This window comes from Cinclus cinclus, chromosome 25, assembly GCF_963662255.1.
Source record: "Cinclus cinclus chromosome 25, bCinCin1.1, whole genome shotgun sequence".
Taxonomy (NCBI): domain Eukaryota; kingdom Metazoa; phylum Chordata; class Aves; order Passeriformes; family Cinclidae; genus Cinclus; species Cinclus cinclus.
In genome coordinates, this window is record NC_085070.1 from 4,164,505 (window position 1) to 4,191,442 (window position 26,938).

At 46.3% G+C, this 26,938-nt stretch overlaps 1 protein-coding gene across 1 annotated transcript in view; it reads left to right on the forward strand.

Moving 5' to 3' along the window:
* The first annotated feature begins 9,040 nt into the window (after nucleotides 1–9,040).
* Nucleotides 9,041–26,938, forward strand: part of CLMP (CXADR like membrane protein) — a 44,014-nt gene continuing 26,116 nt past the window's right edge. The window contains 2 exon segments of the mRNA XM_062508740.1: nucleotides 9,041–9,963; nucleotides 9,965–10,008. Of these exon segments, the coding sequence (XP_062364724.1) occupies nucleotides 9,863–9,963; nucleotides 9,965–10,008 (145 nt within the window). The 5' untranslated portion in view covers nucleotides 9,041–9,862.

Consider the following 26,938-nt stretch of genomic DNA (forward strand, 5'->3'; position numbering starts at 1 on the left):
TGGGAATTTACACACTCCTTCCAAGTGGCTGCCTGGAGCTGCCATCAAGCCTGACCTGGTTTGAACAGCAGCTGATGGGGAGATTCCCCAGGGATTGGAGCCTCCCATGGACAACCCAAACTTTGCAATCGCAGCACAGCCACCACCACCCTGCAGCTGGTTACTGCAGATCATCTTCATCACATGTCCTGAAAGACTCCATCTCATCCAAGCCATCGTTTGCAGGGTTGATTAATTCCCTGAAATTCATTGCCATGACAAAAGACACGAGCTCTGGCCAAGACCGATCTGTCAAGTGTGTGTTAGGAGCAGGAAATGAGTCACCTAAATCTGGGATCCACTTCTCCAGCAGCATCTGTTCCTCATGGGAGGGCAGAGCAGTGATACTGAGCATCGTTTTACACACAGCATGCACAAGTGTGGATCCAGCACACGCGGGAAGGTGCAGCTGGTAGCCCTGGAGGGCCTGGATGGTGAGCAGCTTGCTCCACGTGCACTCCAGTGTCGGGAGAAGGGAAATCCTGCTCCCAGCTCCGTGTTCCTGGCAAAGGCATCGTGCTTTGAGGGACCGTACCAGCAGTGAGCCTCTCCAGCTGGCTGCAGTGTGTGATCCACCAGTGTTTCTCCTCCACGCTGAACCATTTCCGTTCCTGACCTCTCTGTCCTTTCCCCTCCCCTCCACCTTTTAAAAATATTTTGCATTTTAAGTTGGTCGTGAAAAAAAAAAAAATGTTGAGTTTGGAGCTTTTCCAGGTTGGAGCCTTCACGTCTCTGTCAGCAGAAGCCTCTGAGTTAAGAGACAGAAATTTGCAAAAATCTGACACCTGCCACTTTCCATTGAGCTTTGGGTGGAAAATGTCCCTGGCCTCTTCCATTTTTAATGTCAGAGCCAGCCTGGCGGAAAAGATTACCTCAGGTAAAGTCATTGGGAACAGGAGCTGCCTGCCAAAGCCCTCCCTCCCTGAGCTCCACACAGCTCCAGCTTTTCCTGGGATAATCCTCCACAGGGGAGCTGCACACAGCCCCCGCAGCCAGGATTTCTGCTCCCAGGGGGAATTTGGGAACCCAGGACCTATCCTGATGGGATTCTCCTGTGCCTTCTGCAATTCCTTCAAAAGAACAACCAGCTCCTGTCAGGAGCTGGAAGAGAACAGAACAGGATTTCTGCCTCTCCTGGTGTATTTGGGAGCTCAGAACCAATCCTGATGGGATTCTCCTGTCCAGGAATGGGGCAGGGTGTCCTCTTTGAAATCCTTCACAGGAAAAGCAACTTATTTCAAGAGAGAGAAGAAGAAGAGAGAGAGAAGAAGAAGAGAGAGAGAAGAAGAAGAGAGAGAGAAGATTATTTGGTATATTCCACATTTGTACAGAGGCTGCTCAGCTTTAGGTTTAAATACATTTGGATTAGAAGGGAATCACATGAAAACACTTGGATTCCCTCCTCAGTTCCCTGGAGAGACCAAGATCTCCAGCCCAGCAGAGGAGGCACTGACTGAGGACCTGAGAGGGCAGAATTCCTCCTCAGAAAGGAGCTACACAATCATCAAGGCTGTGCCACCAACCTACAAGAAAAGCAGACAAATCCAAATTAAAATAATGCTCCCTTGGAGGTGATGCATTTCTGATCAGGGCTCAATCCAAAGCCTGTAGGATGCCTAAATCTTACTAGACAACAATCAGATCACTCAGACATGGAAAACTTCAAGGAACAAGGAATTCTTAAAGGAAATTCAGTAACAGAATCATTGAAAAAATGGTTCCCTCATTATCTGTACAAGATAGAACAGTTGTGACACGATTAGAGCAAGATTTTACCAGTTAGCACAGTAAATAAGGCTCATCTCCTAATTAGTACTGGACTAATTACTTTGAAAAAACCTTGATCCCTCTGAAAAAAAAGAATAGGATTTAAGTTCTGCACAACTCCCATCCCTGACAGCACATGGAAATTTCACCAGCTTGCTCTTCTTCCTTCTCTGCATGGGATCATTGAGCATTCCTGCATTCCCTGTATCCCTCCAGGACTCTCCAGCCTGGACTGAGCTGCCTGGCAGGTCTGCATGCCCTGAGTCAGGCATGGAAGAGCCCATGGAGAGGGTTCAGGGCAGGCTCACACAGCTTAATGGACTCCTTTAGCACAACACAAATTTCTTTTTTAATCCAGTCCTCAGAACCACGCTCCAAGTGCCACTTGGAGCTGAATATTATAACTTGAATGTTCCAAAATAGAAGGAAATAAAAGCAAAAGAGATGTCATTCTTTCCTCACTAATGTCATAAGATACTGATGCTCTTTATTTATTGATGGAGTGCTCTCACTCCAGTCTTGCAGTCTCAACATCTTCATGAATATTTCTGTGCACAGGGGAAGGAGATCCTTCTGCTTCTTGCCTTTCTGCTGGGACCATGAAAAAAAATCTGTTTCCTTTGAGATGCTGGGTTATTGTCATTTGGCCACCAAGAAACAGGAGCAAACTCATCTTGCTTATCTGCTCTGACTAAACTCCGTGTAATCCACAGAAATCCAGGTTCAAGGAGCCAGGAAGACCTTGGAGAACTATTAATGTAATAATGATTAATTCACAGCATGGGAAGGGCTTTTCCAAATCCTTGAACCAGGAGTGGTGACAGGTGGTGGAAGGAGGAGAGGAACAGAACAGGAACTCCCGAGGGTGATTCATCAACCCTGTATTAAGCAAAAAGAATGAACAAGATTCCTTCAAAACATGAATGGCACTGGCTGGATCAGTCCAACACACTGATCAGAAATGCAAATTCCAGCAGGAACCTGGCTCCAGTGCCCCAGAGAGCAGAAGAGAAATAGATCTGGAGATGCTGCTGTTCGAGCAGAGCAGTCAGGAGCCTGCCAGGGGCAGCAGGGGCAGCTCCTGCCCCCTGAGAGGAAAGCACCTCTCCCACTGTTCCCATTAAATCCCAGTTCCCATTAACACCCCCCCCGGTCCCATTAACCCCCCAGTTCCCATTACCCCCCAGTTCCCATTAACTCCCCAGTTCCCATTAACCCCCTGTTCCCATTAACCCCCCCAGTTCCCATTAACCCCCCCCAGTTCCCATTAACCCCCCCAGTTCCCATTAACTCCCCAGTTCCCATTAACCCCCTGTTCCCATTACCCCCCAGTTCCCATTAACTCCCCAGTTCCCATTAACCCCCCCAGTTCCCGTTAACCCCCTGTTCCCATTACCCCCCTGTTCCCATTACCCCCCAGTTCCCATTAACTCCCCAGTTCCCGTTAACCCCCCCAGTTCCCGTTAACCCCCTGTTCCCATTACCCCCCAGTTCCCATTAACCCCCCCAGTTCCCGTTAACCCCCAGTTCCCATTACCCCCCAGTTCCCATTAACCACCCCCAGTTCCCATTAACCCCCCAGTTCCCATTAACCAGAGCCCTCCCTCTGCAGGCTGCCCCCACACCCAAAGGACCTGCTCAGGGCACAGAGAAGAACACGGGAGAGGGTGAAGGAAGAGATGAGACATTTCCTGCTGTGCTCCTGCCTTTTTATCCCACTGCTGCAGCTCTTCTGAGGGACAGGGCTGAGTTTCATCCAGCCCTGAAACACGGGCAGGGCTGCCAGGGAAACTTCTGAGAGCATCACCCACATCACAGATCCTATGGCCCCATCCCTCGTTCATTCAAGATCTCTCTCTTCTCCAGTGTCCTTTGGGTTTAAATGGCTTTGATTGGTGCACCTGGGACTGTCAGCAGAGGTTTAGCAAGCCAGCAGGAAGCTCCCCAAGTGTCCCTCAGCCACCCAGAGTCAGTGCCACAGCCCCAGTGACCACGACGGGAGCTGAAAGAGCAGCTCTGGGAACCCTCACTCCTTCCACTTCACATTAAATTAGTAAAACCCGTTAAATGGTGATCTTAGACGGCGTTATTTAAACATAACCTCGCAGGACATTTGCCTGGAGCGAGCTGCAGCCCAGGAGCTCAGGGATGATGCAGCTCAGCTCTGCATGAGTGTACAAGACATCTGCACGTGGAGCTGAGTCCAGGCCCTGCAGGAGCTCTGAAGCATATGGACACCCCAACCCATTAAAGACCAGGCTGAAAATCAGCGGTTTATAATGGGCACAACAATTTCTTTAACAGCTTCAAGGTTTCCTATTTGTGGCTACCTTCCTTAAATATCAAAAATCTGAGTTTTCTGGGTCAGGCACTCAAAAATCTCAATGATTTAAAGAAATCTTAAAAAAAAAAAATCTCAGGTCACCTGCACAGAGGTGTCCTCCTTTATTTATTAGTGCAACAGGACTCCAGAGCGTGGTTTGCAGTAATTAAATAGAGCAGTTACATTGGTGGTAAGCAGCACAATTAAACACAGAGCAGAAGTGCAGAGAGCAGGGATGTGGGAAATCACAGAGACCATTCCCATGGTGAAATGACCTGCTGGATCCTCCCCATCCCTAAGGCTGAATTAATGAGAAATGTAAAAGAAATTACTGAATAAATGAGAAATAAAAGAGAAACAACTGAATAAATGAGAAAAGAACCACACCAGAGTGGGGGTCAGGACATTGATAGGAAAATTCATAAAGCTCTCCCTTTCATATCTCTTTTTTTAAAGATACTTTTTTTCAAGGTCATAAATGATATGTTTTAATATTAAGAGTGAAATAATTTTCTATCCAGAACATTTCACATTCTGTGAAGCAAAGCAAAGCAAAGGATTTGCTTTTCCATAGGCAGCTGGCAAAAGCATGTCCCACAGAGAGATCCTGTGATGGAAGTGGTCAGGAATGTAAACTTCAGTCTGGTGTTTACCAGAGCAGAGTTTAGAAGAGAGAAGTTGGACAAAAGTTACCTGAGAGCAATTCAGAAGCCACATCGTGGCTTGCAATTCTAGAGAATTATCATAATTTTGTTCGCAAGAAGCTTCAAATTTGCATTTAAAGTATCAAAATATTTGTTTCATCCTGAATAGAAAACTCAGAGTTCACTTTGTACCTGCAAGGCTTTCATTTAAAAGGGTTTTTAAAAAGCACTTTTTTTTTTTAATCAACTTTTAGTGAGGTATTTCAAGAAATAAATTGCTATGGAGTGAAGATAATTCTCAGGATGAGCCTCCTTAAGTGTGCAGTACTTGAAGGCAGGGAGATATTCCAGTGTAAAATCGGCTGTAAGGACTTTTGAAAGAGATTCCACATTTCCAGTGGGAAAGGAAGAGAGAAGAAAGAAGGGGCAGAGAAGCTGAGTGTCCCTGAGCGGGTGGGTGACAGGACCTGCAGGAATCCTTGGGGCCACCCCAGCCCCGAAGTGCTGACTTCCAGCCACTCCCAGCTCACAGGAAGAACCAAATGCTGCCAAAAAGGGATTTTAGCAGCACGGGCTAAGGGCAGCATCTCTGCCTCCCCTCATTTCTCTGGCAGAAAGCAGCACCAAGCCAAGGAGCGCCAGATTTAATTGTTCAATTATTCATTTAATTCAACATCTGAATTAATATGCTCGTTCTCAGAAGTCACGAGGAAAACTTCTCAGCCACCCAAACCTCCTTAAACTGAGATTTAGGCCCAGGGACATCTTCTTAATCCTTCTTCAGCATCTTTTAATTTTCCTGTATTTTACTCTCAGTAAAGTTCTGTTTATGCACTCAAATCCCTCCCCAGCACATAAAAAACACACTCGGAAAAAAATATAATAATTCCAGAGTATTAAAATATCCAGGATTTTACTTTGCACTTAAAGAAACAAAAAAATTGTCTTTTTCAGAGCCAATGCTTCCATATAAATACATCTTCCTGGCTGGTGTATTCAGCTTTTCCTTCAACAATTTTTATTATTTTTACATATAAATACATGAAGAAATTAATTAAAAAATTAAGACCTTCAAGCTTACAGGCCATTTTTATTTTTTTTGCCACTTGTCCCCTGACCCTCCCTGCTCAATCCCCTGAACCCCACACCTGCATTCCTCTGTACCCTCCTTGTAGCTGGGGCCTGAAACTTGAAGGAAAAGAGAAAATATTGTTTGTTTATGATGCCTTGGTGCATTTTTTAGACCAGGGGGTGATGTTTTCTTCTCAGGGGTGTTCTTAGAGCTTGGCTTGTAAACAAAGGTCTTGTACTGTAAAAATATTTGAAGATTTTTATGGTGATCAAAATTAAACCTTGTAGGTTTTGACCTGGTTTGGTCTTTAGTAAAGATTCAGTGTAAGTAGTCTGTGCTCAGTTCTTTGTTTTTGAAGCAGCAGTTTCAAAAGTTAGAAGATTAGAAGTTAGAAATTACAAGATTAAAAATTCTCTTTGTTTGTGTGAGGAACGATTTACTTTGACTCCACTGAGTTTCAGCCTCACAGAGGAAAATAAGACTATGAAAAAATAATCAGGGTGTTTTCCCCTCACACAAACAAAAATAAACCTTGGAGCTCTGTGGACTGAGGCTCTGAGCTGGAGCTTTAAAGAGATTTTTAATTGTTTTTTACCCCACAAATGCATTTACTGACACTCTGAGTCCTGTGCCTCATTGAAGGGATATTTTCCTACTGATGCTAAATGACTAATTGTGCTTTTATAATCAATTATTGAAGCCTGGGTGAGAGAGGAGAGCTCCTTCAACAGCAACTGCTTTACAAAGAAGTGTCTGGCTCCCACAAAATAGAAAACATCCTTTCCTCCAGTGGCTGATTGTGAAAAGAAATCTGTGTGAAGGGTTTTATTTCTGCCCTAACATTTTTGTTTGTTTTGAGGTTTTTTTGTGTCATTTGGGGTTTTTTTGCCTTGCTGTTTTTTCAGTTGCAACCCCAAAAACAGAACAGAAGGAGGGTTTTTTTTGCTCAAGAGATTCAAAGTGATGAGTGAATTTTGTTCTTTTAGTGACTTTATCAAGAAGCTGCTCAGATCATTTAAACTGAGCGAGATAAGTTGATAAAGGGAATATTGGAGAAGAGGCAATAATGAATCAGCACCAAGGGGATAGAAATAGAGGGAGATTTTGGGAGAAAATGCAGCTTTTGGATAAGTTTTGGTGATGGGGATTTTAAAACACCACTAAGAAGAGAATGAGCAGCTCTGCAGCACTGGGGGACAAGTCAGACTCAAGGAGGTGTTTTCTTGGAGGAGGAAGAACAAAGTGAAAGGAATAAACTGATGGACAAAAGAACTTCAGCTGGGATTAGAGAGAGTCCCCACTCATGCTGCTTGGGTACAATGTTAAACATTGCTGGCAGGCTCTTGGGGTGAGACTTGCCAAGATTTAAGGTTTAAGGGAGTGTGTTTTCTGGAAGGTTTGATCATCCAAATGTCAAGGGGCTGAAACTCAGCTCCGCAAAAAACTGCTCTGTGGCCCAAGAGGATTTCTGCAGGTTTTTGTAGCCAGGTGTTTTAATCTGAGTTTGAAAGTCGGGATCTGTCAGCAGCAGCACAGGAACTCTGAAATACTGAAAACACAACTCGGTTTATCACAGTTTTTTACAAAGCTTTTGCTTTAATGCTTATCTCCAACATCAGTTTCTCTCCCCCTGCTCTCCCTGGGGTGAATTCCTGATCCATCTCCCATGAAGTACCAGGTGAGAGCTGTCACAAACCTCCTGGAAGGAAGGAATCCCCCACTCCTGAAAAAACAAAGAGGGGAGCTTTTCCCCCAGAACAGAACCAGCAGACAGAGGATGTGTGGGCGAGCAGCACCTCTATCCTGGTTGTGCCTTCGCTGCAACTGCTGCAGGAACCAAAAACCAGAGGGAGAATCCTCAGTGCCCCCCAAAGGAGGAGGTGATGCAGAATGGGATGAGGAAGAGGAGGTTTGCATGCACAGCTTCCCTTTCCACCCTCCACCTTCCTCCCCCTGCACGCTCCAGCCCCACGGGGCTCGGAGGGGCAAATAAAACTTTAAATAAAACCTTAACCCTTATTTAAAAATAAAGCTTTATCTGGGGGAGGCTGGGCAGGCAGTGCAGGGTACCAGCACTCCTCTCCCTCTCCCTGGGGAGGAATTGATCCTATTAAATCCATCAGGATGTTGGGAATTCACAGCAGAGCCCGGGACATCTTCTGTCACACTTGTAATGCACAGAGACAAGCTCGGTGCTGCCTGGCCTGCAGAGCAGCAGAGGCATTAAACGAATTTTTCTCCACTGGTTCATGTCCTGCTCTGAGAATCAAGGGGGTTTTAGGTCCATTCATTAGGGAGACCAGCAGCAGGTTTGGTCAAATGTGGGGAAAAAAATCTGGAGGCATTTTGGGATTTGTTTGTGTGGGATGGACAGAGCTGCTCTGTGGGAGCCGTGATATTCTAACCTGATCAAGGTTAGATTTGGATGATCAGTCTATATTAGACAAAAATGCTGTTTAGAACATTGTGATAGAGAGAGAAAATCAGTTCTGGAGAGGAGGAGCCAAATGCTCCTCTTGTCTCCATCTGAGGCTGGGACAGGCAATTAAAACTGTCATGAAACTGGGTGCAGAACGATGATTTTTATCCCTTTTGTTGTCTCTGGATCTATCCAAATTTAGGGTTTGATTTTGGCAGCACTCTTTGCTGTCTTCCCATAAATACCTACAGAGTTTTGTCATGAACACCAAAGGTACCAAATTCCTTCAGAGCTTCCAAGGGTTGTGCCTCTCAATGAGGGCTTCATGAATATTTCTGTATTTCATAAAAAATAGAATATACTGAACTGAAGGTGACCAAAAGAATCACCGAGTCCAGCTCCTGGCTCTGCACAGGGCTTGTTTTCATCCCTGGAGGGGCAGAACAACATTTTATCCCTGATTTTTTTTTTGGGGGGGAAAGTATAGAGAAATTGTGTGTGGGTGGAGTTTCACAGGGAAAGGAAAGAAAGCTTGGAAAACTGGAGTGTGATGTCCCAAACCACAGGCTGGCAGCCTTGCCCACGGTTTGCTGCTTTCCTCCAGGCTTTACAAACACTTTCATAACTGTTCTAAGGGGAGGAATTTTTGCTCTGTATTCCAAGGCACCGAGGTGGGTAAATCTGCTTTATTTCCCTTCTGCTGTGTGTGCTGGGTATTTCTTTATGGCGTACCTGAGGTAATTTTTAAAACTTGCTCCCCTGCACGAGGGTGAAGCTGAGGATGGGCTGTAAAGGTCTCTCTGTGTGCCTTAAGATGCTCTTTGGGAGGGAGTTAAAACCTGCACCCTGTAGCCACCAATTTCTGCTTGATTGAGCTTTGCCCTCCTCAGTCAAGCACAACTACGACGTGAAATTAAATCCATTTTTAGGGGAGCTCTTTCTCTCCTAAAAATGCAAAAAAGGCAACCACTCAGCAGGCAGACCAAGTGTTCCAGCAAGGCTGAAATCTCCAATTTCCAGTGCAGAAAAGACCCCAAAGCCAATGCATGCAGGGAAGTGTGTTTGTCCTCCTGAGGAGCTTTTTGCAAGAGTCTCCCTCCAACCCCTGAGCGACAAATCTGATTTTTTTTTTTCCATGCTGGATTTTTTTTTTTTTTTGGCTGCCTCCAAAGTTAACTGTTTTGCCACTGGAGAAATCCTCTTCTTTCTCTTTTAAATATCTGTATTCTTGCTGGAAATCATCTCTACCTCACCCACATGACTGGTCTTCACTATTAATCCCAGCTGATGGCAGGGAGGGGCTCTAGTGGGAGGCAGCCATGTGGTGAACATTGAGCTCAGTGTTTTCCCCCTGCTTCTCTCCTCTCCAGACAGGCAGAATTGTTCTGTGCTGCCGTGGATGTGAAGTCCTTGCCGTGCTGCCTCTGCTTCTTCTCCCCCAGAAACTCCCAGGGCCCTGAATTTGCAGCCTCAGAGATTCCCCCCCCTCCAAAAAAAAAAAAAAAAAAAAGCTTTGCTGGATCTGGATGGAAGATGGACCAGCGGGTGAATAGCAGGAGGGAAGAAAGAGTGAAGTTGGTTATTTTTGTGGCACATGGATGCAATTACACTCGGTGCATTCCAGAGGCGTTCCTTTGAATCCTGTGCAGGTCTGTCTGCCGTCCTTGGGAGAGAGGAAGAAAAAGGGAGGAAAAGTCCCTCGTGCTGGGAGACGGAATGTCTGCACTTCCAATCCTCTTGTTAGGTAGGTTGGCTTTTTGGTGTTGCTCGGTTTTTATTTAATCCAACTTCCATGAGCCTCCTCCGTGTGCCTGAAATTCGTTCCTGGTGAGTTGGAGAAAAGGGGTTTGTAATGAAGAAAGTTTTATGGAAAACTGTAATTTCAGTGGTGTTTGAGTTCTGATCCTTTTCTGGTTGCTTTATGAGCAGGTTGACAGCCAGAGATCCCCGATTACCCAGATTAATTTTAAAAAGTGCTGGTCAAACAGACTCATTTGGGAATGTGTGTTTCTTGTTTAAAGAGGGCAGAGCTTTTCAGGGATAAACGAGAGAGGGGCTTGGACCTCTTGGGCAAAACAAGGTGAATAAAATGTCTTTGTTTCAGGCAGAGTGCCAAATTAGTGTAACTGTGTTGAATTGCTGGGCACTGGGGTATTCAGACCTTGAAAATAAAAAGGGGTTATTGTTTCCAATGGATGGCTGAGATTAGAAACAGATGTGTTGGAGTGCAGGAGGGAGGAGTTGGGGGAGAAAAGGATGCGAGAAGGGGGAAGCCAAGAAAGGGCTGCTGAAAGGAGGGAAAGAAAAGACAGAGGGGCTGTTGGCTGAGGAGGAGAGGAACAGTGGAAAGGAAAGGAAAGGAAAGGAAAGGAAAGGAAAGGAAAGGAAAGGAAAGGAAAGGAAAGGAAAGGTGGAGCTGGCAGCCCCGAGGTGTCCGAGGGCTCCTGGAGGAGCACAGCGAGGTGAGGAGTGAGCTGTGCCTCCCTCCTGCTGCCAGGCACCAGCCCTGGCACTCCCAGGGATTCCTGGGTGCTGGAACCTGGGTTCAGGTGGGACAAAACGGGCTGGTGGCTGCTTCCCTGGGAGGAGCTGAGTGCCAGGCCATGGGGGACAGGGACAATAGGGTTTTGAACAGCTCTAAAGGATTGTGGCAGGGAGAGCCCAGTTTAAACCTCCCGGGTGAGGAATGTGGACGAGGGAGGGAGGCTTGGTGATCAAATGCAACATCTGTACAAACGTTTCTGTATCAAATGCAATATCTGTAGCTGCTCATAAATGGAGAAGCGGCTTTTGCTCCGGGGATTGCTCTCAGCAGAGGTTTTCTCTGTAGGGATGTGATGGGGTTTGGATGTGCTGGAGAACCCAGCAGTGCAGGCAGCGCTTTGTGCCCTGCACATCTGCTCTGGCCATTTGTGCCTCTCGGTGCTGAGGAGCGTTTGGAGAGGATCCAGGAGGTGAGAGAGCAGGGTTAGGAACAGCTCAGCTCCTGCCAGGGGCTGCTCAACCCTTCAGGAAGTGGCTCTGTGGAAATTTGGGACACAGAAGTGTTGGTTGCTCACCTTGCTGAGGGAGACAGTGGGAATTGCAGTCTTTGATCCTATTCAGCTGTTGAATATTCCAATATGTTGAAGGTTTGGAGCAGAAGGAACAAACTGTTGCCGCACAAAAGGTGAGTTTGTCTGTAATAGAACAACAACTTCCCTTTGCTGCTTTTATCTATAGAACACAAGTGGCTTTATCAGTGCATCCTCAGCATCTCCAATTTGACAGGAACACAGGAATGACCAGCAAAAGACACTTTGCCCTCACCTGGAGTCAGGTTTCTCAGCCTCTCCTGTCCAAGCACTGGTGAGGGGAGAATTGTCTTCAAAACTCAGAGCAAAACCTGGAATGTTTTGTTTCCTGGTCCCATGGTAGTCACTGAGCTGCCCCCTGAGCTTTACCTGCCTTGCCAGCACAGGACTTGGTCTTTCTGCTCCTTGTCCAACCTCATTCACCAATATTAGAAGCAAATCCAGGGAAATGTAAGGAAATGTTGTGGTTCCCTGTTCCAAGATCCTCCTGAACACAAGGAGGCTGGGGAGCATGATTTGCTGGATTTTCTGCAGTAAGAATCTACAGAACTGACAGTGATGTCTTGCTATTTATTTTTTTTTATGATAAAGTGAAGACTAATGTGGAAAAAAAAAAGGTTTTAGATAAGCCTTGAGAGGAAGGTTTGGGTTTTCATCATTAAACATCCTAATGACGTGGCTAATATACACAATTCTTGGCTTTTGCACTGTTTACCTCTCTGGGGCACACGAGCAGCTGTGTGAGGAGACAGGAAACAGGAGCCAGGCTGTTTGAAGGAGACTTTCTTTAAACAAGACAAGATGAAAGACTGTGCTGAGTGTGGACAAGAGCATGGCCAGGCTCACTTTGCCAGGGGAGGCTGAGGCAGGGAAGTGAGGAGGGGAAGGTGGCCCATGCTCTGCCTGTGAGTGTGACAGGATTGTGACCAGCTGAGGAGTGACAATCAGGTGTCACAAACTCCCTTTGTAACACACTGCACCCTTGAAAAGCAGAATTTTGAAGTGGGAGTTGAAAAATTCATAATAGAATGTTGCATTTTTCACCCAATAAAGGAGTAGCCAGTGCTTTCATTGGAATGTGTTCCTGAATTGGTTTAAATTTTACGGGGTGGGAAATCTCCTCTGTCTTTCCCCCACTCCAAGTCAACCATGACTGTTTTTAACGACCCTTCCATTCAAGGAAAAAAACCTGATTTTCTCATGGTGGAAACAGTTCTCAGGGGTGATTATTTGTATGCCTGGCTTTGTCACTGGCTTAACGAGCTTTTTCCTTAGCTGTTGTCTGCTGTCAGTGCTGTGCCCCGCAGGACCTGCAGGCTCTGGGGGTCAGAGCGGGGGATGTGCCAACCCCAATCACTCCGTCCCCCCTTCCAGAGCCCTGCTGTGGGCAGGGACCCTTCCCAGCAGTGCTAGGGCTCACCCACCGCGCTGCAGCCAGAAATCACCTCAGCAGTGATTTAGCCGAGCCAGATGTGCTCTGTGAGAGCTGGGGTGCCAATCTGGGCTGGTGCTGAGAGCCGGAATCCCTCTGAGCAGCTGAGCCTTGCCCCCCGGGCCGGGAGGTCGAGGGGTCTCTTTCAGCGCTGTCCCAGGGAGCTGCGCTGAGCGCTCAGCTCCTCCTGTCTCCCTGCTCCAGCAGAAAGGTCACGGAGCAGCTCCTTGCAGGGCCTGCTGGAGTGAGGAATTGCCTCTGACAGCAGCATTTGCCCAGGTATCCATGGGCTGGTAGCTGGGAAATCCGAGATGATGCTGGGGCTGCCCGGGGCTCTGCTCTGCTCTGCTGGAAAACGCTGCCCGTTCCTGCTCTGAGAGCGCAGCAAACCTGTGGGGTGCCCTGTCCCCGGCACCCTGCTCCCTAAACCCTTCTGTCCTGTGCCACAGCAAAGCAGGACCCGCTGGGATATCTGCTTTTTAAAGAAGTGTCCTTGCTCTCAGCTGGCAGTTGTGGGTTTAGTGGGATGCTGCTGCTGGGAGTATGGAAACCAAAAGAGACAGATCTCAGGTCCCTTAAAACAAAACTTGTGGACCTTTATTTCCTAAAATCTAAAGGAGACAGATTTCAGGTCCCTTAAAACAAAATTATGGACCTTTATTTCCCAAAAACTAAAAGAGACAGACTTCAGGTCCCTTAAAACAAAACTTGTGGACCTTTATTTCCTGAAATCTAAAAGAGACAGATCTCAGGTCCCTTAAAACAAAACTTGTGGACCTTTATTTCCTGAAATCTAAAGGAGACAGATTTCAGGTCCCTTAAAACAAAATTATGGATCTTTATTTCCCAAAAACTAAAGGAGGCAGATTTCAGGTTTCTTAAAACAAAATTATGGACCTTTATTTCCCAAAAACTAAAGGAGGCAGATTTCAGGTTTCTTAAAACAAAATTATGGACCTTTATTTCCCCAAAAACCAAAGGAGACAGACTTCAGGTCCCTTAAAACAAAATTATGGACCTTTATTTCCCAAAATCTAAAGGAGACAGATTTCAGGTTCCCTAAAACGAAGCTTGTGGATCTTAATTCCTGCTGGTTTTCCACTAGTAATAAAAAACCAAAGGAATGTTTTCAGGCTGCTTAAAACAAAACTTCGAGATCTCTGTCCCTGCTGATTTTCCAGGAGTAAAAACCAAAGGAGACAGTTTTTAGGTTGCTTAAAACAAAGCTTGTGGACCTTTATTCCTGCTGGTTTCCCAGAAACAGTAGAAACCAAAGGAGATAATTTTTAGGTTGCCTAAAACAAAGGTTACAGACCTCTGTTCATGCTGATTTTCCAGGTATTTCCAGAATTTCTCAGTGATAACTGAAATATATATTTGCTATTTTCCACTTTCCTTTGGCTCCTTCTCTTGCCTTTGACTGTTCCATGGTGTTGAAGGTTGGTAGTACAAGGGTTTTGCCTCATTTTTTTATAACTTTTAGCACAAACCTTGGCTCAGGAGCGGTGTAAAAAACCAACCTGCAGCTGGGAAAAGCAGTTTTGTGAGTGACTTTTGCGTCTTGATTTCACCTCCCCTTTGTCACTGGCTCCTGAAGGAATGCAAGGATCTTGGTGGTGTTTTGTTGTTTTTTTGTTTTGTTTTTTTTTTTACAAAAGACTCTTCTCCCCAGGACAGCTTCATGGAATTGATAATAATTCATCTCCAATTCCGAGAGCAGGCAACAAAACATCAACTGTGTGAGATATTCAGGCTGTTAGAGGAGTGTGGATTTAATTCCTAGCATTTATTAGAACAGTGCTCTGGGAATACCTGAGGAAAGGGAACAAAGGAAAGCAAAGGATGTGTTTGGTACTCAAGGGGGGATTTAAGGGAGACAGGCACAACTGAGTTGCTCTCTGGCAGAATATCAGTGTTAACACTCCTCCTGAGACATTCCTATTCTTCCAAAGCCAGGGATGGTTTGCATCAAATATTTGTTGTTGAGACACTTGATGATAAATTGCCTGTTTTTCTCTAGTGGTGCTTTGTTTTATATGAAATAGTTGGAATTTTAAACATCTAAAAACAAGGAAAAAAAAGTTTAATTTGGAGAGGTTTTTTTAAAAAAAAAAACCCTTTGTGCTTTTTCCATTTTACCATGAGGAAGAAAAGAGAGAAAAGAGTAACCTGCCAGAGTGAGGAAAAGCAGCATGCCAAAACTGTGGAGAAGAATTCATTTTTATGGGAAGTAGAGCCAGAGGAAAGGCAACTTTTCTGAATTTCCCATGGAAAACAAGTGGTGTTTTGCCTTTGTACCAACCCTGGCCTTGTCTCCTCCACACAGAATTAGTGGTTTGATTTTGGGGGGGCTGGCCCACTTCAGAAGGATATTTTGTGCAAGAGCAGCACGAGCTCCTTCCCAGAAATGTCATTGCACAACTGGCACGGAGATGTCCTGGTGTTTGTCCTCAGGATCACAGCAAACACCCCTGCTCTCCTCCAGGCAAACACAGGGGTTTTGTAGGGGATTCAGCACCTTTGCAGTCTGGGATTTGTTTTCAGAAATGGAAAGAGATGTCAGCAGTCCCTCTGCCAGTCTTGCATGTGTTTGGAAATTCTTTTATTCATTGTTACACTGGACTAAGAACTGTGTGTGGTGGCAATAAAATGAGGTGCTGCAAGCTGCTTTCTGCGCCTTCTCCCCATAGTTTTAGTCAAAATACACCTTAAATTTCTAATTAAACAACTCCCTGTGTTAGCCCAGGCTGCAGGCAGTGTTTGTGCCTCTGAAATGTGTTTTATTGTGAACATCTTGTGTGCTGCAGGAGAGGCTGCTCTGGGTGCAGAGGGAGCTTGGTGGTGCCTTGTTGAAAAGATGAATGGGTCTGTCTTGGTTGGGGTTTTTTTTTGCATTTTTTCTTTTCAAAGCTGTGTCTTCATCTGTTTTTAGAAAAGCTTAGTTTACAGAAGCAGCCCAGCAAAAAGTGAAGGGTGAAGTCGGGTCAGGGAGGTCTGTGAATAGAGCCTCAAATGACAGCACAGTGCAGGATGCAGCGACGGCCGGGCAGGAAGCACAACAGTGGAAAATGTGTGAGAAGTCAACAGGCACGAGGCTGAATTCCGACTTCTTCATCCCCTGGGCTCTGTCCTCCCCTCAGCATCGCTGGGAGCAGTGACAGCCACCCCTGCCAGCCGGGGCTAAAATGTGTTTCCTTGGCCGGGGTGCAGGGAAGGTGAATCCAACAGGAGCCTGGAGCTCTGTGCTGGGTACCAACCCAGAATAAAGCTGCTCCTTCTTCCCAGAAATACCCCAGTCCTAGAAAAGGAGGATGGGCACCAGGCCAGGCTCTCCTCAGCCACACCTTGGCACCTGGCTTTATTTATCTGACTCCTTCGTGAGCTCTGTCTCTGCTTTGCAACAAGTTGTAAAGAGGACAGAGCAGCTCTAAGGTGCTGGATGTGACAGGAGGACACAAAACCCATCCTGTCCTCATCTGCTCCTTCCCTTTCTCCAGGAAATCATTTGGCAGCTGAAAAAGGCAAATGTTTAACTCAGAATTCCTCAGCCCCAGCCCCACAGTGTCAGATTTGCCGTCCCACAAGGATCAATACACATCACTGCACACTCCGAGCCTCTCTCCTCCTGGGAAGCTGCCACGACTGGTTTTTTTGGGTTTTTTTGTTTTTTTTTTTTAATCAGGAAAATGAGGCTGAAGCCTGGGTGGATGTGACTGGGTGGAAAGGTTGGAGTTCAGCTTGGTGCCTGCAGTTGAATTGCCTTTGGAGGGAAAAGGCCAGTGAAGATTGGGGTGTGTTGGTGACATTGCCTGGCAGGAGGAGGCTGCTCCCCTGGAAGCTGCTCTGAAGTGGAGCGTGCAGGGTTAGAGGCAAGGGGTGACCATGGCTGGGCTTGGACTGCCCCAGCTCTGCTGCTGCTGGGAAGGGTCACTCCAAGAGAAGGTTTTCATTCACTCCAGCAGGGCCAAATTGCACAGAGAACATTCCAAGCACATCTGAGAGAAGAGGAAACTCAGCCACGGCTGGGTGCACGCTCTGACTGTGATGGGGCGTTTGGGACATGGCTAAAACCTCTGCAGCTCTGACTTAAAGTCATTTTCCTCCTGATCCATCCCCAAATGTGGACACAGCAGTGATGTGCAGATCATTAACAAACAGCTGAATCCAAGCTGAAATCCTTCACCTGCCACCTGGAGAGACTTAACTTTGTTTCCTAGGAAGATATTTATCACATATTAATGGCTTTTTGGTACCACTGTGCTGAGGAACTGCGCTCGTGGCGTGAGGTGCTGCTGGGCTCTCACAGAAACCTCACACAAAGGAAATCCTGGCTCTGTGTGCTGGGTCTCTGAATTACCTCGTGCTGCATATGAAAATAAGAAAAGCAGATTTTGTATCTAGTAAATACATGGAGTGAATTGTGGCTGTGAGGTTGTTTGAACAGATTCTTTCCCTAAGTGCCTGGATGGGCTGTTAGGAGTCCTTTGCAGAAATATAAATAAAAAAAAAAAATATTCCATTCCATTCCCTTTGTGCTTCAGCAAAATATTGGAATTATGTTGTTTTCCAGCATTTGGAATATTTGAGATGGGTGCTGGATGAGTCTCACAGCTCAGGTTGCTCAGGCTGTGTTTTTCCTTCAAGATGTGACAGAATTTCAAAGGTCACAAGAATGTTTAATATAGAGATGGACCTTGATTGGCCAGGTAGGGACAGAAATCACGGGGTGTCTTTGTGTGTTTTGTGCTTTCATCTAACACAGCAAGCCTTAAATATTGAACTGAACCAGAGCCAGCCACTTCTTTTTTTATTATTTAAAAAAAAATAAATAAAATTGCAGGGTTTTCAACCTTGAAGGCAAATCACTTTATGACTTCATTGTTTAAATTTAGGTTTTGTTTTGCGGGGGGATCGTTAGACTTGAAGCAAAAGCCTTGTAGCCCAGGGACTGTCACTTCTGATTACTTCCAGTGACACTTCCAATTATTTCCAATCACAATTCCAGGGACAAGAGGAAAAAAAGGGAGCCACATTCTCCAACATCAGGGCTTTTTTTTTTTTTTTTTCCCTTTCCCCTTTTCCTGAACAAAGCAGAATTTCTCGAAGCTCTGCAGGGAGAGGTGCAGAGCCAGACTTGGAGCTGTGCTGCAGCGGGGGTAATTCCAGAGTGACTGCTGGAGTGAGGCTGCAGGCCCGTGGTGTCTGGGAATCCGGCTGGATCCTGCCTTGTTGAGCAATATTAAGGAAATTGCTTCATTCTCCCCAGGCACTGGCTGGCACTAGCACTGGTTTCAGAGCAGCAGCATCAGGCTGCTGAACCTCCCTGCCCCTCCTGAGACACGAACGTGCACAGGAGCTGCTCGTGGAGAGCCACAGCTCAAAATGGGACACGGGAATCCACTGGGGGAGTTTGGGTGACCCCAGGGACACCAAACCCAGGATTTGGTGCAGTGAGCTTGGCAGGGACACCAAAAAATCTCCTGGGAGAGCTCTAGTGACTCCCAGGGATGTCAAACCCAAGATTTGGTGCAGTGATTTCACCCAGGGACGCAAGAATCTGCTGGAGGAACTTGGGTGACTCCAGGGCCATCAACCCCAGGATTTGGTGCAGTGAATTTGGCCCAGGGACACAAAAAAATCTGCTTGGGGATCTTGGGTGGCTCCCAGGGACACCAAATCCAGGATTTGGTGCAGTGAGTTTCGCCCAGGGACACAAGAATCTCCTGGGAGAGCTCAGGTGACTCCAAGGACACCAAGCCAGGATTTGGGGCAGGGAGTTTAGCCCAGATGAGCCCAGGCTGCTGCACCCCTCAAAAAACGAAGTGGGAGCACTGCCCAATTTCCAGACATCTCTGGTAGCCTCACTTGGAACTCCTCGAGCATAAAAGCAGTGTTAAAATGGTGTCAGAGCTTTCAGTCACACTCGGTGAAGCCTCTCACTCCCTCAGTGATGCTGCACTGCACTCTGAGGCTCTGCTGAGTGCGGGGGTGCTGGCAGCTCTGTGCCTCATTTGCTTCAGACTGGTGCAAGAGCTGGGCTCTGCAAAAAGGGATTTTATACTGGATTAATGTATATTTACCATTTGGGTACTGTATTCATTTTTATTTACAATTGTACCTTGTACTAATATTTATTTACTGATTGTATATTGTATTATTATTTGCTGTTTGTACATCGTGCAAATGGATGAGCAGCAAACCTGGTGTGGTGTTTAGAGACAGATCTGGAGAACCTCAGTTAATTTAGGATGCTGGACCTGAACATTTCCAAAACAACAGCAAATGAAATTCAGCTTTATGTGATGACTGACAAGCTTTTATTTTTAAAGCAGAAATTCTATTTATCAGCGAGTGATGTTCTGGTGCTTGCTTCTCACTGCCTTCACCCCCGCTGCTGTTTGAGTGCTGGGAGTGTGGCTTTTCTTGTGTTCACTCAGCTCTGCAGGTGCTGGATGTCACTGGGAGCCGCCTGTGCCAGCTCCATCCCTTCCTGCAAGGAGAACCAGCGTGTCTTTGAGGGATGGATGCTGCTGTGACACTCAGACACGGGTTATTTGTCACTTGAGCACAGAGCAGACCACAAATCTTTTGTCAGTGAAGTTCAGAAGCTTAGTTCCACCTGAGCAATTTGACATTGTGCTTGTGTGGAGACCTTCAAAGGATTCCTGCTCATCAGCTCTGATGCTTTGGTGGTGTTTTCTCTTTGGATGCCTGGGTGAGGTCGGTTCCAGCATAGGGCTGAGTGTCACTGAGGTGGCACTTGGGGACAGCTTGGTGCTGCTCCCCCAGGAGCCCCAGCGTGTCACAGAAGGAGCTGTTTGAATCCATCCAATGCCGTGGAGATGTTCCCACAGTGCAGCTTTGTCTGTGGTCTCTGCTCTGGGCAAAGCCTCTCCTCCTCTCCATTGTTTCAAGCTCTTGCTTGGAGACAAAGGGAATTTCAGCTAGACAAAGCAGAGCTTTTGTGTTGACAAATGCCATGATTATATATATATATATTTTCTTTTTTCTATTCAAAAGGAGATTTGAAGCAGTGGTGAGCATCTTCTGGTCAAAGAAGCATTCAGGATGTTGAGGTTCCAGTCTGGGTTTTGCCAATGATTCATGATTTAGTGATTCAGGCTTCATCTTTAAGTGTCTGCTTGTTTTAAGCGTCTCCATTTCCAGTGTTAAAAAGATTAGTACTGTGGAATTTGTGACTGTGGGGACACCTGATCTGGGTCACACCAAAGGAAGCATCCTTTAACCATCCCAAGTTTTGGGGGCACACTGGAAAACTGAAAATGTTGGGTTTGACAGCTCCGTGCTTGATCTGCAGAGGGAGAGCGCTCAGCCCGTGCCAGCCTTTCCCTCCTGAGCTGCAGAGCGCTCTGAAGTCGCTGCAGAAATGGGGCTGGAGAGCCCAGCCAGTCTGTTCCACCTGCCAGGCACTGGTTTAATGGGGGAACACGCTTCCCGGGCTGTGCCAAATGCATCCCGGCTTTTCTGGCTTTGTCAGCTCCTTCCTCTTAGCCCGAGGCTACCCCCGGAGCCACCAGAAACCACAATTCTGCAGCTGTCAGTTCATTCAGGCCCTGTGTGACCTGCTAGGAGGGAGGCTGGAAGCTCCTGGGCTGCTCTGCTCTGCACAAAACCATGCTGAATGACACAAGGCTTCTTCCTCTAATGACTTGGGCTGGCTTTTTTTTTTTTCCTATTGAGCAGCGCCCTGGGCGTGCTGCTCCCATTGTGGGGCAGCAAGGAATGCATTCCCATTAGGAAAGGGCTCCAAACGCGGTGGAGGCTGTGGGGTTGTCACAGGCATCCTCCCCTCTCCGAAATCTCCACAGGAGAAGCCAAAATCAGGACGTGGATGGAGGAAACTCGGCCTTATTGCAACAGCCAGAAGAATTCAGGGTGATATTTCTCAGTATACATTGATATTTTTCTGGATTTTAAGTGCTCTGAGGCAGGAATTGCTTCTTTGACTGTTTGCACTGTTCCTTAAAAGCCTGCAGCCTCACAGGTTTGCATGGAAACCCTAAATTTTAACCAGGCTTCAACCTGGTTTTGTCCGCTGCCCAAACAAACCAGGCACCAGGTTAGCATCTCTCTGTGTCATTCCAGACCAGAAATCCCTGCAGAAAAGCTGGGAACTGAAGATATCTAGCTTTAAAAAATTCTTTACTTTCTTCCCTTCCTCCTGACAAACACCTTCAAGCAAAAAAACAAACAAACAAACAAAACAAAACAAAACAAACAAAAAAACCAAACCAAACAAAAAAACAAACATGCAGAGGGATAAAACAAAGCTGATAACAAAAGCTGATTATTCATGCATGTAGAATGATTTTAACTAGCCAGTTAGGCAATATTGACATTTTCCAGCCTTATTAGTGGTTTTCTGAGCACTGCTGGGGACTGCTCTTCGTTCAGCAAAACTCTGATAAAGCACAACCTGCTCCCTTTTCAGGGTTGTAATGGTGGTGCAGAGCATGTTCTATCCCACCTCAATGAATCTTAAACAAATTAAAAACCTAATTATTTGCTATAAGTGATTTCCTACTGTGCTTTCATCCCCTTTTTTACCATCACCTAATGGAGGCTGTGCTGGGCAGAAGGATGTCCTTTATTTTTGACCAATAAAATTTGCTTTCCCCGAGGAGAATGCAAATTCTTTTTATCACTTTGCAATGGCACATGACATATGCAGGGACCTTTCCCCTTCCAGTGCCACTCCTTCCTTCCTTCCCCACTCCCAGAGCAGCCTCGGAGCCTCTCCCCCACCCTGTGATGCAAACCCATGTGTGCAGCATCCCTTTGCTGCTGGCTGGAGCTTTTCCTTCGAGTTTCTGACCTCGGGGTTGTCCTCTCAACATTTCCTTTTCTGCAACATGGAAAACCCAGCCTGCCCAGAAAAAAAAAAACCAAAACAGCAGCTCCAAAAGCTCCTGGCTTGGTGCTGGTGAGACAGGCTGGGAGTGTGCTGGAGCTCTTTTAACTCTGTGTGCTCATCTTCTCTTGGGGCTTTGGGGCTTTTAGAGGCCTCTGGTGGGGTCTGGGATTCTCAGATTCTTGCAGTGTCTCTGTCATCTCTCCACACTGGAAGCTCCTGGTTTAGCAAGAGCTCAGGAACGGCTTCAGCCCATGGAAGGCAAATTAATTTCCAGTTCCTGCAAGGAAGGAGCTGATTGAGGCAGGAATTAGCACTGCTCTTCCACCCTTGCTGCTGGTTTAAATGCTGCTTCATTTTTTATGATAATCCTGTAAAAGCAGAACAGAGGGGGCAAAAAAAACTCCAAAGACTAAAAAGCAAATATTTTTTTTTCTAAAATATCTGTGTGGAGATTGGAACAGAGCTCGCTGTCTCCTAGAAAAGGTGTATTCTACCTGGAAGTAGGATCTGCCTGGCAATGAGAGTTAATTGTCCTGGATTTAGGAGGTTTGTGATGTTCTTGTCTTTGAGGATATCCAGTTCTCTTCTTCTCTTGCTGATTTAGTGTCCCAGCCTTGTTGTAGCTTCTGCTGTGACACTGGCAGCTTTAGTTCATGGAGGGAGCGCAGTGTGTGGTCTCCTCGTTACCAAAACTGATAATCTTATCGGCAAGTGAGGGAGAGGCTGTCAGAGCGTCTGGGATTGCTCGGGGGGAGGAGAAGGAGCTGGGTTTAGGCTGGGTCTGGGTTCTGGGAGGAAAGGGCAGGAGTAGCTCTGCATTCCTGCTCTGGAGGAAACAACTCTGCTCATGGTTTGAAATCATTCTGGGGTTTTATTTTTCTGTGTCAGCACTGTCAGAGCCTATTATCCTCAAGCAAAAGAGGCCATCCTACCCTAGCAAGAGAAGGACTCAGTGAGGAATCCCCTTCAGCAAGGATGTGACAAGCAGACTGACAATGTAGAAGAAAGGGAAAAAATATCCTGAGCCAATATGCATAAAATTAGGGCCTGATTATGAGGCAGAATTAAAAATAAACCGGGAAGAATTCCCCTGGTGGAGGGAGCTGGTGGAGCAGCAGGATGGGCAGCTCCTGGTGCCAGCCATGCATTCTAACAGCAGTAATTGAGCAGGTAACGATGGTGAGAGTGCCTAAAGAGCCTCCCTCGCTGCTGGAGCCACGCAGGCAGCGCTGGATGGAGCAGATGAATGTTATTTCTGCAGCCACTTTGAACAGCAGCCACTGCTCCTCTCCTCCTGCCCTCCCTGATCCAGCACTTGTGCATAAGAGATGAACGTTCCAGGGAGACGCCAGGGAAAATGTCCTGGGAGAGATGGAAGCTCCTGGAGCTTGGGGCCTGGGTGTTCACATGGGTTCTCCTGGGCAGAGGAGCTCTGATCAGGATCTGCTGTTCAGGTGTCCTGGAAAACTGAGCTGAACGCTCCTCTGGAGCTTCAGGTGGAGCAAGAGACTTCCTGCAGGAACAGTGGTGCCTAAAGCATGGAAAATGCCATTTAAAACGTGGTATCCTTGTTGCAAAAACCCTCAGAATTCTTTGTAAGGAGATGAGATGGGAAGACAGAAATCTGTGGATTTTGTTCCAATTCCAGTGTTGACTTTGACATCTGCTGGAATGAAAATTTTCACTGCTAGAATTCAATTCTCTTGTTGATCAACTCATCTCACCTCCAGTCCCAGGAGGGGTTTTTAACAAGTCCTTTTGAAGGCTCTGCTTCCCCAGCCGTAAAGATGGGGTTTTTTTTATAAAAAAGGGAAATGCCTCATTATAAAATGGAATTTACGGTCTTGAGACAAAATGGGGAGTATTGGTAAATAATTTGATTATGGTTTTTATCAGGCTACCCTTTCCAAAGAGCTTATAGCTGCTGTCTGCTTGCATTTGTATTTTGTGTCACTGGGATGGAGCTGTGCCCTGACAGAGGCAGCTCTTTCAGCATTTAGGGAAGAAGGGTTTGAAATCTTAAGGAGCCACACAAGCCCTTGCCTGAATTCTTTATAAATTTTGTAGGAAATACACTCAACCATACTTCCTAAAAGAGGAAATGCTTGAGTCCTGTCTCCTGTGTTTAGAATAAACAGAGTCCAGATAATTTAATCTGAGATGAAAATGCTCTTTTGAGGATAAACAGCCTGAATAAAACATTTCTGAGCAAACCCACGGCCGCGTCCCCCCCCTGCACACCCCCCAGAGCAGTTTGGATGCTGCAGGATCAGTTCTGAGCAGGGGAATTGGTCTCAGCACAACCCAAACCCTGCTCAGGACACCCTGACAGCCATGCTGGTGCCTACAACCACCCAAAACCCCCCCTGGGCCAATCAGGACCCCCAAGTTGGACACATCTCGTTTGGCTTGCTCTGTACAAATGTCAAATATTGCCTGGCAGACACTTTGGGGTTGTGTCTGGATGTTAATGGAGGCCAGATGGAGGCTGGGGCAGTCTGGGCTGCTCTAATCTGCACTGTGGAGCTATTTGATTTTTTTATTATTATTATTTTACTTAATTTTTTTAAATCCCTTCTCTACTAAGCAAAACTAACAAACAATTTCCAGTGTGATGAAGCTGATGCTGCTTTCTGCTGAGCTGGCTGGGCTGGAGGAGCACAGGAGGGTAAATCCAGGCTGGAAAGAGGGAAATGAGGGATTCCTGCCACTCCAGCTCCAGGGATGTTCATTGTCAGTGCAAGAGTCACACCTTAAAGCTGTGCCCTGCGCTGGGTGCCAGGATGGGATGAGGATATGGAACAAAAATACAGGCACAGTCTGGGCTGGGTGCTGCTTGCCAGTTATTTGGAGTGCCCAAAACTGGTTTCCAGTTATTAAAAATATTTACTTAAGCTGTTAGCTTGTTTCTAGTTATTTTAAATGCCCACTTTGCCTTTTAGCTAGTTTCCAGTTATTAAAAATATTCCTTAGCCCATTATCTAATTTCTAGTTACTTAAGATAATCACTTGAGCTGTTAGATTGTTTCCAGTTATTTTATAGATTCCTCAGCGTCTTGTTCCCAGTTATTTAAAATATATTACTTAGCCTGTTAGCTTCTTTCCAGTTATTAAAAATATTCCTTAGCATCTTGATTCCAGTTATTTAAATATTCACTAAGCCTGTTAGCTTCTTTCCAGTTATTTTATGTATTCCTCAGCATCTTATCTTGTTTCCAGAGATTTAAACTATATAACTTAGCCTGTTAGCTTGTTTCCAGTTATTTAAATATCCACCCAGCCTGTTAGCTTCTTTCCTGCTATTTAAGACACCTCACCTGTTATTTTGTTTCCAGTTACTAACAGGAGCAGGTTTAAGGAGAAGGACACAGTTAAACAAATTAGAATCCTGACTTTTCCTTAGCTGGTTTTTCCCCACCAGCAAGAGCCAATTCTCTCATTTAGCCAGAATTCCTCCTCCCGTGGCTCCCCAGGCTTGGCTCATCAATTCCTGCCCCTGATTCGGCTCTGTGAGCTCTCCCAGTCACATCAGGAAACTCTCTGGGCAGCCTGGTGAGAATTTCACTTCTCTTGCAGTGAGTCAGGTCCTGGCTGACAGAAAACAAGGGGATAAGGAGCCAGGAACTCCAGGATTGTGGGAGAGAAGGGGTTAATTCAGTGATGGTTCCACTCTGAAATGACCCAGTATCAGGTGGAGGTGGAAGAAAATCCATAAGTGGAATCCCATAGTATATTCCCCATAAATATGGGAAATTTACTGCTGGTTATTGGGCATTAGGGGAGAAGCATGTATCGATATTTTGGAAGAAAAATAAATAATCCAATTTCACTTGCCACTGAGCCTCCTAAATAGGCTCAACAGACAGAAATATCCTTCTGAACAGAAGTTAAGCACTTGGCAGCTGTTTTCCAGCAGCTGGATGTTCCATTTCTTGGTATAATTTCCTTAATTCCTGAGGAAAATGGCTCCAGCTCTGCCTTTGTCAATGTTTAGCATCAAATCATCTGCCCAGCGCCACCAGTGAGGGCAGTTTTAGAAATAATCCCTGCCCTGTAGGGTTGGCAGTCTCCAGAAAGGAAAGGTGGGAATCTTTAAAAGATTTTAAAGCAGTTTAAAAAACTGTAAACACAAGTTTTGCTCTTCTTGGGTTGTAGGAAAGGAAAATATTTCAGGTTTTGCTGGTACTGTTTTATTTAACTCCAAGTCTGTCTTCTAAAGGATTTTAAGGACTGAGTGCTCAGAATGAAAACTGGGATGCTGTTTAGCCCCTACACAGGCTTGATGGGATGGACCCAGCTTGCCATGGGGAAAAAAGGGAACCAAACTGGGGAGGAAACTCGAGATTTTTCATGTTCCATGGCCAACATCTGAGGTGCAAATAAAAACTACAGACACTGCCTGAGTTTATAGATCTGACCTGCTGAATCTGAGTGGATCTGATGCTGGCTGTGATAAAGAAAAGAGGTTTGTTTTTTTTTTTTTTTTTTTTCCAAGTGATGGAAGAATTGAAACAAAAACAATCTGAGGAAACTTTCGAGGGGACTGAGCTTTGGCTTTGGGAGAGTTTTGTGGAGCCTGAGGGGAAGAGTTGCCCTCCCACACCCCCCTGCAGCCTCCCAGCCTCTCTGTCTGTCTCTGGCTGGGTCAGGACAGAAGAAATGTGTAAATAATCAGAACGTGGGGCTTTGTCTAGGAGCCTTTGCTTGGAGTGGGTCAGGGCGAGGTCCCTGCAGCACAGCCCAGGCACAGGCTGCTCCCAGCAGCTCAGGGAAGGTGAGCTCTGGGAGGCTGGCGATGGCTGCAGGCTGTGTTTGCTGTCAGACACACAGAATTTTGTCAGGTTGTGCTGTCTGGCACCTCTGGCTTTACCTTTCAGAGTCAATCCTCCTGGCTAAGTGTCCAGGTGAACACGAGGCTGCCTTTCACTCAGCCCAGATGGAGAGTGCTGGGATAATCCTCCCTCTTTTCAGGGAATCTAAACTCATTGAGTCATGGAAATTCCGGCCTCGGTTCTTAATGAGCCCTGGATCTTAACAGCATCTGACAACTCAGGCTGGTTCATGCTCAGCCTCCCCGGGATCAGGGCAGCCCCTGCTGCCTGTGAGAGCCCTCTGAGAACTCTTGGGGATGAGAACATCAGGGGTTTTCAGCTCTGGTAGCTGCAGGTTTGGCAAATGCGGGATAGAAACCGAATTTGGAGCAGAAGGACACGGCTGAACTGCAGGCTGCCAAGCTGCAAACACCGTGCTGATGTTCTGCGCTCTTTGCTGCACTAAAAATGGCTCAAACTCC